General features: G+C 30.6%; 1 protein-coding gene and 1 long non-coding RNA gene across 2 annotated transcripts; one reads left to right on the top strand and one right to left on the bottom strand.

Moving 5' to 3' along the window:
• Nucleotides 1–8,179: 8,179 nt before the first annotated feature.
• Nucleotides 8,180–11,906, bottom strand: LOC140976654 (MYB-like transcription factor EOBII). The gene is made up of 3 exons (XM_073440903.1): nucleotides 11,670–11,906; nucleotides 11,243–11,372; nucleotides 8,180–8,758 (listed from the first exon to the last, which is right to left on the bottom strand). Exons 1-3 carry the CDS (start codon nucleotides 11,806–11,808, stop codon nucleotides 8,434–8,436), a joined length of 594 nt encoding a protein of 197 aa, XP_073297004.1. The 5' UTR covers nucleotides 11,809–11,906; the 3' UTR covers nucleotides 8,180–8,433.
• LOC140976655 (uncharacterized) lies at nucleotides 8,963–10,173 on the top strand. The gene is made up of 2 exons (XR_012175264.1): nucleotides 8,963–9,857; nucleotides 9,997–10,173. It is a non-coding gene; the product is annotated as an uncharacterized lncRNA (long non-coding RNA).
• Nucleotides 11,907–12,441: the final 535 nt, after the last annotated feature.

Raw genomic sequence — 12,441 nt, 5'->3', positions numbered from 1 at the left:
CATGGCTCTGTGGAAAGGATTGAAAGAAAGATTTGAACATATAAGGGAAGTTATACTTCCGACCGCCCGTGATGAATGAAATATGTTAAGATTTCAAGATTTTAAGAAAGTCAGTGATTACAATTCAGCGATGTATCGAATAATCTCGCAGCTAAAATTTTGTGGACATGAGGTCACAGAATCGGAAATGCTTGAAAAAACATTTTCCACGTTTCACGCATCAAATATAACTTTACAGCAACAATATAGAGTAAGTGGATTTGCGAGATATTCTGAGCTCATCGCTTGTCTTCTTGTGACGGAAAAAAACAACGAGCTACTAATGAGAAATCATCAGTCCCGACCCACTGGATCATCAGCATTTCCAGAAGTAAATGCTGTAAGTAAAAATGAATTTAAACCTGGAAACCAAAATCAAATTCAAAGACAAGGTTTTGGTGGAGGTCGAGGTCGAAGTCGTGGTCGTGGTCGTGGACGTGGACGTGGACGTGGAATTGGTCGAGGTCGTGGTTTTGAAAACAATATAGATAGTTATTTTTATAATTCATCTCAAAAGGGCGTCACGAACCACCCACAGAAAAGGCATCATGAGAACATGAGTGTTAATGAAAATCACTCGAAAAGATTTGAAAGTTCTTGTTTCAGATGCGGCACTCCAGGACATTGGTCTTGTATTTGTCTAGCCCCTGAGCACCTTTGCAAGCTCTATAAAGAATCGATAAAGGAGAAAGAAAAAGAGACCAACTTCACTGAGCGAAGTGACCGTTTGAGTGATTCAACTCATTTTGATGCTGCTGATTTTATGAATGATTTCTCTGGAAATGATCAATATGTTGGTGTTATAGAAATGAACAATATTGATGCTGCAGATTTTCTCAATTATTTCTCTGAAAATGAACAATATAGTGGTAGAATATAAATGTACAATAATTTATTTTTCATGTATTTATATGATAATGTTTTATTGTACAATTATGATATGTGTTATATTTAAATATGTATTGTCATTAATTTTTTTTCATTGCATATTTTTTGAAGTTCAAATATGGAAAATGCTATGAGCAAAGCTGAAGTTTGCATACCCGATAGTGGTACAACGCACACTATCCTCCGAGATAAAAGATATTTCTTGGAACTAAAACCAACAAAAACAACGGTGAATACAATATCAGGTCCTGTAGACTTGATTAAAGGATGTGGTAAAGCACAATTTTTGTTACCTAATGGTACAAAATTTTTGATCAATGATGCTTTATATTCACCACAATCGAAAAGAAATTTGTTGAGTTTTAATGATATATATTCCCATGGGTATGATACTCAAACAATGAATGAAGGGAATGAGAAATATATGTGTCTTACCACATATAAATCAGGAAAGAAATATGTGATTGAAAAACTACCAATGCTCCCTACTGGATTGCATTATACACATATACGTCCCATTGAATCAAACATGGTAATTGATAATTCTTCAATATTAACCAATTGGCATGATCGATTAGGACATCCTGGTTCAACAATGATGCGAAGAATTATAGAAAATACACATGGTCATCCATTGAAAGACCAGAAGATCTTTCAGAATAATAAGTTTCAATGTAAAGCATGTTCTCTTGGAAAACTTATTATAAGACCATCACCAGCCAAAATCCAAACTGAATCACCAATGTTTCTTGAACGTATTCAGGGTGATATTTGTGGACCAATCCATCCACCATGTGGACCATTCAGATACTTTATGGTATTGATTGATGCCTCCAGCAGATGGTCACATGTATGTTTATTGTCAACTCGAAATGTTGCATTTGCAAGATTACTTGCTCAAATAATAAAATTGAGGAATCAATTTCCCGATTATACAATCAAGAAAATTAGACTTGATAATGCTGGTGAATTTACTTCCCAGACTTTCAATGATTATTGTATGTCTATGGGAATCATTGTTGAGCATCCTGTTGCTCATGTACATACTCAAAATGGATTGGCTGAATCATTGATTAAACGTCTGCAAATGATTGCTAGACCAATGATTATGAAAACAAAGCTCCCTATTTCTATATGGGGACATGCAATTTTACATGCTGCTTCATTAATTCGCATCAGACCAAGTGCATATCATAAATACTCCCCATTGCAGCTTGCATTTGGTAAAGAACCAGACATTTCTCATCTGAGAATTTTTGGATGTATGGTGTATGTGCCTATTGCACCACCTCAACGAAAGAAAATGGGACCTCAAAGAAAGATTGGAATTTATATTGGTTATGATAGTCCATCGATCATTCGATATCTTGAACCACAGACAGGCGACGTGTTCACAGCACGTTTTGCTGATTGTCATTTTAATGAGGAAATCTTCCCAATGTTAGGGGGAGAACAGAAACATACCGAAAAAGAAATTACATGGTATGTATCATCATTGTTACATCTGGATCCAAGAACAAAACAATGTGAAAAAGATGTACAGCAAATTGTGCACTTGCAAAGAATAGCAAATCAAATACCAGATGCATTTGCAGACACAAAAGGGGTAACTAAATCATATATACATGCTGCAAATGCCCCTGCTCGAATTGAAATTCCGAAGAAACAAATTGAAGATAGTCATGATGTCATTAAACGCCTGAAGCGTGGAAGGCCAGTTGGTTCCAAGGATAAAAATCCTCGAAAAAGAAAATTCATAGAGAAACACAATGATCACAAAATAGAGAATGATGTTCCTGAAGAAACACATAATGATCACAAAATAGAGAATGATGTTCCTGAAGAAACACATGATGATGAAAATGTTTTGTCAGAACCACAAACTGACGAGAATCATGAAATCTCTATCAATTATATTAATACTGGAAAAATATGGAACCGAAAAGATATAGAAGAAATTGATGATATATTTTCTTATAATGTGGCAATCGACATCATAAATGATAATGAAGATCATGAACCAAAATCTTTTGGTGAATGTAAAAATCGGCAGGATTGGATAAAATGGAAAGATGTCATCCAGGTTGAATTGGATTCGCTAAATAAACGTAATGTTTTTGGACCTATAGTCCTTACACCTGAAGGTGTAAAACTGTTTGGATACAAATGTGTTTTTATTCGAAAGCGAAATGAGAAAAATGAAATAGTAAGATATAAAGCTCGACTTGTTGCACAAGGTTTTTCTCAAAGGCCTGGAATTGATTATGAAGAAACGTATTCTCCTGTGATGGATGCAATTACGTTTCGGTATTTGATTAGCTTGGCAGTATCTGAAAATTTAGAAATGCGTCTTATGGATGTTGTTACAGCTTACTTATATGGATCACTTGATAGTAATATATATATGAAAATCCCTGAAGGATTTAAGATGCCTGAAGCACAAAGTTCAAAACCCAGAGAATGTTATTCTGTGAAATTACAAAGATCATTATATGGGTTAAAGCAATCTGGCCGAATGTGGTATAATCGGCTAAGTGATCATTTGATGAAAAAGGGATATGTAAATAATTCAATATGCCCTTGTGTTTTCATTAAGAAAACAACATTCGGATGCGTAATTATTGCTGTATATGTTGATGATTTAAACATCATTGGAACGAATAATGAAATTCATGAAGTTGTGTCATACTTGAAGGAAGAATTTGAAATGAAGGATCTTGGAAAAACCAAGTATTGTCTGGGTTAACAAATTGAACAAAAAGAATGTGGAATGTTTGTTCACCAGAAAAATTATACAAAAAAGATCCTTAAACGTTTTAATATGGATAAATCAAATCCTTTAAGTACTCCAATGGTTGTTAGATCGTTAAACATAGAAAAGGATCCATTTCGTCCATGTGAAGATGATGAAGATATTCTTGGTCCAGAAGTACCATATTTAAGTGTTATCGGTGCCCTTATGTATCTTACAAATTGTACAAGGCCTGATATATATTTTGCCGTAAATTTATTGATAAAATTTAGCACATATCCAACAAAGAGACACTGGAACAGAATTAAACATATATTCCGTTATCTACGAGGAACGACAGACTTGGGACTTTTGTATTCAAAAGATACTAATCCAAGTATAATTGGTTATGCCGATGATGGATACTTATCTGATCCACACAAGGCACGTTCCCAAACTGGATATGTATTTACTCGTGGAGGCACTGCAATTTCTTGGCGTTCACAGAAACAAACGCTCGTAACAACTTCATCAAATCATGCCGAGATTATTGCACTACATGAAGCAAGCCGTGAATGTGTGTGGTTAAAATCAATGACCCAACATATCCAAATCTCATGTAGATTATCATTCGACGAGAAGCCTGTGATACTATATGAAGATAATGCTGCATGTGTTGCTCAAATGAAAGAAGGATACATAAAAAGCGACAGAACTAAACATATTCCTCCNGTGTTGAAAAATAATATTTAAAATGTGTGTATTGAATATTTGAATGTTGAATATTTGAATGTTGAAAATTAGGTAAAATTAGGTGTTGAATATTGAAATTTGTGTGTGATGATGAAGGTAATGATGTAATTTATTTTTGGATTATTTGTAAAAATTTTCTATAAATAGATCTCTCATTTGTGAAGAAAATCACAATTGAGTTGAGAGAAAAATATTATAAAGTGTGTAGTGTGATAATTTTGAGAGTTTGAGATTTTTACTTTTTATCGTAAATTTTTACTTTTTCACACCCTATTGGACAATTATGCATGTATTAATTCTTATATTAATTTTATCGACAATAAATAAATAAATAAATAAATAAATAATAATAATAATAAGAGATAAATATTTTGGCATTTAAGTGGATGAGTTTACGTACAGGAGAGAGGGGGCCCCGTGCGTAATAGAAAACAGAAAAGAAACAGTATGGACAACTGGGAGAAGAAATGAAGGAAAGATTTAGTTTACGACGTTCTTAGATGGGCTTGGGTCCCTATCAAATTCCCATCACCTCCTTCTTTCATGTATTACAGCCTAAATGAGGATCACACACACAGATTTTTTTATATCAAAAGTAGGTCTGATTCGTTATGTTATATTGGATTTTTTTAAACAATATCGTATTCCCTACTGAAAAATTTCAATATCCAAAAATGAGTATCGAATTTCGGTACGACATAAATTTCACATTGTTTTTACCAAAAAAATCCGATATATTGAAATTTCGGTATGATATCAGTATAATACCGTTTATACCGAAATTTTAAAAAAAATTAATGTTATTCTAATCGAAATACCGAATTTTTTGAATGTCATAGCGAAATACCAAATTTTTTTGAACATGTCGATATCGAAATTTTCATTATATTATAATTATAATTATAAATTTTAAAATATATGAGTTTTTTCGGTACCCAAATACCGAAATTTTTTGAATGTTATGTCTCTATCAAAATATTCGGTATGGTATCATACCGTATTGTAATTTACTGTATATCATTAAATTCGATATGTAATATATTTTGCAGTATAGTAAATGTGATATGCCGAAATGTTCGATATTTTTTCTCAATGAAATCAAAAGTTGGATTCTAAGTTGTATTCAATGTTTTTTTATATAAAAAATAACTTATAAAATATAATAATATATAATATTTGAATAGTAAGCTAAAATGTTATAAATGATCTCTCAGATTATATTCATCTTACACTTTTAGGTACTGACAAAAGTATTATATGTTTTCAAAATCAAGAAATTCAAGCATTCTTTTTCTGAGGATATATATATATATATATATCCATTCAATTTTTTTTAGTAACAATTGATCAAAGAAAATTTTGATTGACTTTAAATTGAGAAAACTTCTTTCTTCTGGCCCGATATTGATAATGATTTGAAGCCCAATGAATCAAATATGATTTTTGGTTACATATTAATTTGAAAATTGCATTTATGTTGTCGAGTCTAATCTCATTATTTTTTCACAATTCTAGTCATTTTTTCGATATAAAATTGATGTAGAATCTATACAACACGTATGTGGTATTGAAACATGTAGTGTCACGTACATCATCACTCACGACGGGCAAAAACTAAAATTACAAAAAATCAAAATATACATTACTAAAACTGGAATTTTACAAAATATATGATCAAAATCGTAAAAAAAAAAACAATTATATAAAAAATTTTAAGGCTTCTCTCAAAAAATTGTATGAGACATACCACTCCTAGTTAGGATCCAAACATTTTTTACAAAGTTGAAATATGGATTACCTAAACTAATTAAAGTATTTTAAATACGAACCTTAGCTTCGGTAAAACGAGTACAGTAGAATCGGATTAGCAAGAAAAATATTCCCCGTGATCGAAAATTAATTAAGATATCGCTAAAAACTTTAATGGAGATGATTGATCAGTGTTCCTCCTGTTAGATTTCATGGTACAAATATAAAATCCAGAAGTTATATATAACCTAAAGTATAACTCTCATGAACTGAGGGAGACAGAGGGATCGAAATAGTTGATACCTTGTATAGTTGAAATAGCTTCAATGGGTCTGTCTAGTTTCATAATTTATCGGTCCAGTGGCCTCCAAACAAAGCCCATAATTTTTTTTAAGGATCTGGTTTATTTATTTACGAACTATTGGAAAATTTAATATATTTAACAAAAATATATTTTAGCATAAAATTTAATTTTTTTAATAATAAAAAAGATATTTATGAAATAATATGTAAGATGAATTTTAAACAAAGTATGAATAATATTAAAATGAGAAAAAAAGATACTTTAGAAACAAATTACATGGCTGTATATGATGCCCATTTAACATTTGAGAAACGTGAGTTAAAAGAAATGAATGGTCCAAATTTGTGCTGGTTTCTTTCGTGTAACTTTTGTACTATGAAAGCCCACAACTAAATTTCTTATTGCTTTGTCATTCACATATAATATTACTAATCAATTTAGTTTTATATGGATGAGCATTTGTTATGCAACGAAAACTTACAATTTTGAATTCTAATTTTTATTTTTTGGTTTGAAATCGACGATCGACAGAGTTAGTGTTATCTCCCGAACGATATTTCAAACATAGATCTTGATTGTATTGAACAAAATGGTTTGAACTAAATTTTAAAAAATGTATTTTATTTTTTTACAAAAAGAAAAAAAAATGTAATGTTGATGCTCCTCCTCCATATCTTGTCCTTAAATAAAGCTGAAAAAAGTTATATATTGAACTCAAAGCGTCACGTGAATATTTCCAGTTTAAGAAATATAGAGTTAGGCACAAGTCAAATTTTTATATTCACGAGATCAAGCTGTCCTATATAAAAAGCCAGATTGAATTTTACCATAATTGGATATACCTTTACACGTGCCTATTTTCCTATAGTCCAGTTCGGTATTTGTCCCCCTACCCCCGCCTTTTATCCTTACGTTATTTCTATGTTACACGTGGAGCTTCATGTCTGCTGTATTTTTTTACCCTAAAATATCCAATTTGATGCACGTGCTAATTAATTTTCTCATAGATAAGATGAGTGTATATTTATACATATATTATTACTTCTTAGATTCTCAAGCCTATGTTCTAATAAAATACTTGGATTTAGTCACATGCATTAAACTTAATTTCTTTAATTTACACAAAACCTTCATTATTTTTTAAACGTAAGAGATGGGACAACGACTAGAAACAAAAGTTGATATTGACAATACTTAAGTCAGGCTTATATATTGTGATTAAATTAATGTTGTCTATATATGTCACATGAATATGTCCAACTGACAAAACCCTAGCTATAATAGTCATTTACTTAGTAATCAATAATGGGAAAATATTTTTTTTGTCAATTAATTTGTATAATTTTTTGTTTTGGTCCATTTTTGGTTTTGACACACTAACTTTTAATTTCGACGATCTAAATACTGATGTGACAATTAAAAATATTAATTTTCACCTAAAAATACTGATGTAATATTGATAAATATCAGAAATTGATTATGTGACTGATGTCGTGTTAGCATTTGGAGCAAAATAGCCAAAATTTTAAAGTTAATGTAACAAAACAAAAATTTGAAAATTTAGTGGACCAAAACAAAAAATAACAAGTTAATGAACTAAAAAAAAAGTGTTTTCCCAATCAATAAATTATCAAGAAGATTAATTATTATATTAATAATACCAAAAAAAAAGATAATTATTAACGTACAAACTAGAGTTTTCAGTAGTAATTAAATTCATCAACAAAAATGTCATAATTAATTAATTACCACAAGAAAATCGATATATAGCTTAGCATATCTAATTTACACATCATTCAATATTATATTACAATCATCATGACTTAATTAAGCACTAGAAATTTAGGAGAATAATACTATATATTATATCAACTTAATATAATTTAAAAACAATATACTAGGCGTGCGGAGTTGGTTTAATTTTAAATAAAATATTATATGAACCAATTTTTATTATTTGATTCTATAATTACTCTCCATTAAGTAACTGCATGGACCAGAGATCCTCCATACTCCACATGTTGTCGTTTGATACAGTAGGTGCAGTCGGAAAAGGGCCTTGATGGAATAATATGTCCATATTTGGGTGAAACGGAGGAGAGTACGACTCGACTGCATGACCCGTAGGGTAGCAACCAGACATTTGGCTCGTGCTCGCTTGATCGAGTCCGTGATCCGGATTCGGCCCTGCGTATGTCTCAGCCTGCTTAATATGCTTCTGGATACGAGTCCTCCAGTAGTTCTTGATTTCGTTATCTGTTCTTCCAGGGAGATGCTTCGCAATTTTCGACCACCTGCATGCTGGTATATGTTAAATAACGCAATTTTCGTCGATTATACGCTGTCAAAAATACCCTGTATTATTTTCAAAATCCATTAGACTTAATTTGCGCAGCTGGCGGATCGGTTTGCAAGTACATAAAATTCGAGTTGGAGTACTTACTTGATCGATATGATATTCTATGAGGAACTGTGAGATGATAATCGAGAGACTATATACGAAATGGATTAGTATCAGATGCAAGTTAAGAATTTTGATAAGTATGACAAAATTATATAAGTAATGGCAATAAAGAAAGGCCAATTATTATCTATTTTTGAAGAAAAATATTAATCTGCATATCTATATTATGTATACTATTATCATATAAAGTATCTGTCAGCACATCGTTTTTTGTTTCCAAAATTATCTTAACACTAACATTTTTTTCTCGAAATTGTCATTATAACTTATTTTCAATATTATGCCTCTCAAATTACACTATGACCCCTCACTAATTTCAATGGATTATTATTATATTAAACGTAATGCATTTAATAAAATTTTTCAAAAATATTATATAAATTATGATTATAATTTCACACACAACATGTGTCATGTGTGCATAATTTACTAGTAATTATAATTTATCTAGAAATGAATTTCACCTACAAAATTGATAATTCACCTATAAATTACACACACATATGTATATATAGATATAGATATAGATATAGATATAGATATAAGAATGGTCCTTAGCTTCACTTCTCTCACAAAATAAAAACACGTTTTTTATTATATTCCGACACGTTTTGTGGACAAGAATAAATTTCTAGCTAAACTTGCATGTTCTGTGGTTCGAATTCGAAGTTACAGATATTGCTCAAAATTATTTAAAGGAACACAATTTTAGAATTGAGCTGGAATCAGTTAATCTGATCACTCGATAAACTCGTGCTTTGATATGTTACCATTTCAGAACTATTTGAATATGATAGCATAACATTTGTTTTTTATTATTTTTTTTTGAGTTTCGGAAGAGAAACACGGTTATCAGAGATGGAACGAGATTCTCCGATCTGTTGTCGAAGAGCAGCCTTCGCGCAATGAAGATAGATATCGCAACCAAGGTTTGGAAATTTGAATGTACGGTTCAAGTACAATAAAAATATATATATTTCATGTTAAAGAAGAAATCAAAATATTTTATTTTTGTCCAGAAAAATAAGTAATAGTTGTATATATTGTATATTTCTCATTTACATGCAGTGACATTGAAGAGCGAAAATTTCAACTGTTGCATGCATGCAGATAGGTAGAACGTATCCCAATCAAGGGCAGTCTTATCCATAGGCATGTGTTCTATATGGTGAGATAAAGAAAGAAAATGACCATATGGAGCTAGATGGAGGTTAGTTTTAAATGGGGTCTCAAATTCGAGATCTCGTTTTAAATTTAAGAGTACGATGTCACCAAAGTTTTTTAGAAAAATAAAGCAAAAGTGAGAAGGGGTCCATTGGTCCCGAAGAGCCAAAACACTTTGGTAGAAGTCTTTATCAGCAATTGGGATTTGGGAGCAACTCTTTCAAATCAGCACAGGAGGTTTTCCGATTGCGACTTACTCTATTGGGTTTTCTTCTTCTTTTATTTAATTCTTTTATTCAGTTTTTTTATACATAAAAGAACTGAAAAATCGTGAAACCTTAATTAACTATACAATTTTTTGTTTCTATTTTTATTTTTATTTTTTGTTTAAACTCAAAGATGGTGTAAGGAAACCCAACTCATATGTTACATACTAAATATTTCAGATGCTATTAATTTTGGAAAAAAATTAGCTTGTTTTTTAATATTAAAAATGCATATCTATAATTGACATATAGTTAAGTAAAGATACCCTAATTCAACAAATTTTCAGAACATTGATTTGTGAGATAAAAGAGGATATTTGAGAAATTAGACATGTTCAACCATTTTTTTTGAAAAAATAACTTCTTTAAGTGTATTTGAAACATACTGCATAAGATCGATTTTTAAAAATAATGTTTGACCAGTCTTATATGAGAAAATATCCCAAGAAAAAGATGTACTTTGTAATAACTTAATTTTTTTTAACATATTGAAGATAGGGATTTTTGGTATCCAATCAAATTTCTCTTGGTGATTCGATATATATTGCAGCCATGATTTCTATTTCCCATGTTTGAATTAAAATCATAGTACATAAAAAAGAGAGAATATTCTCTCCCACCTCTCTCCAAATCTAGTTCTCTATTTGTTTCAGAACCAAGAAATGCGCACGAGCTTAAATTGAGTGAGAACAACTTGCTGAGATCCCTTTGTCCACACAAAATTGAGGAATGATTCCGTGGATCAAATTATTGGAGGGAAATAAAAACCATTTTTTTTTCAATAATTAATATGATGTTTTGGTATTTTATTTGTTTGTTTATTCATATTTTGGCAAAAATGATACACTGACTACCAAAACCCTACAACACTTGAAGAAATATACCTGTTTCCCCACTTAGCATGTAGCTCCATGATCAAGAGTTGCTCCTCCGCCGTTATATTCCCCCTTCGAACGTCTGGCCGGAGATAATTAAGCCACCGGAGGCGGCAGCTTTTTCCGGTACGTTTAAGCCCTTCAACCAAAACAGTTGAAAAGAATGGCCATTAGGGTTTTCAATGGATAAACATCATAAAAAAAAACTCACTATCTTGATGATTGTGGTTTTCTCTTTGCTACATAAAAAAATGCATAATTTTTATTAAATCAGCCCTAGTGAACAATCTCCACCTTCATTAGAAAATTTTCAAATATATGAATTTTTTTTTTTACCGAAATAAGCTAGTTATATTTATTTCCTTCGAAATATCTTACGTTCGGCTAAATTTTTTTTATTCTAGCACAGTTACACGAACATAAATCGATTAATTACCTGCAGATCGAGCGAGTGAATTCCAAACACCTTCGCCATGATTAGCGATATAATTTATGAGAATCAAATCTTCTTCCATAGTCCATGGCCCTTTCCTCACTTCCACCTCTTCTTGAGAATTGCATGGCTTCTTATCCATCTTTGAAGAGAGAAAATAAATATATTAATAAAAGAGATAGTTGAAAAGAAAGAGATGAGATATTTGACGAAGATAATGAAGATGGTGTAGCTCAATTTATAGAGATTGGGAAGTTAAATATAATTTTTAATTTGAAATTGAATGAGCTTTTTTAATTGAAAGACAAAAATAGAGCTTTTAACCTAACTTTGTTTTTATACCTATAATTAGAATATCAATTTTGCTAGGTTAAAGATTACGTACATGATAAGGGGCGCATCCAGGATTTTCGGGGAAAAAAATGAAAAATCAAAAAAAGTTAATCAACTTCATGAAATTATACGTGGTGAAACTCGAATCTTTAAAATTGTAAGTATAATTTTTTAAAAAAAATTTGTTGATTATATATATATATATATATATATGTATGTATATATGTATATATATAGTAATTATATTTATTTATATTAAAGATTCATCAGTCAATCCACCGATTTTCGGAGTTTTCAATACATATAATCATAAATTTGAAAATTAAAGAAAACGATGCTTTGTATATTAAAAGAGAAGAAAATATATAAAACTTCATTATATATATATAAAGCGTGAATAATTTTTCTTATTGTTCATTTAAATAATTTTTTAAATATTCAT

This window comes from Primulina huaijiensis, chromosome 5, assembly GCF_012295235.1.
Source record: "Primulina huaijiensis isolate GDHJ02 chromosome 5, ASM1229523v2, whole genome shotgun sequence".
NCBI classification, from domain to species: Eukaryota; Viridiplantae; Streptophyta; class Magnoliopsida; order Lamiales; family Gesneriaceae; genus Primulina; species Primulina huaijiensis.
The sequence above is the reverse complement of the archived record's forward strand: the minus strand, read 5'-3'. Positions and strand labels throughout refer to the sequence as shown.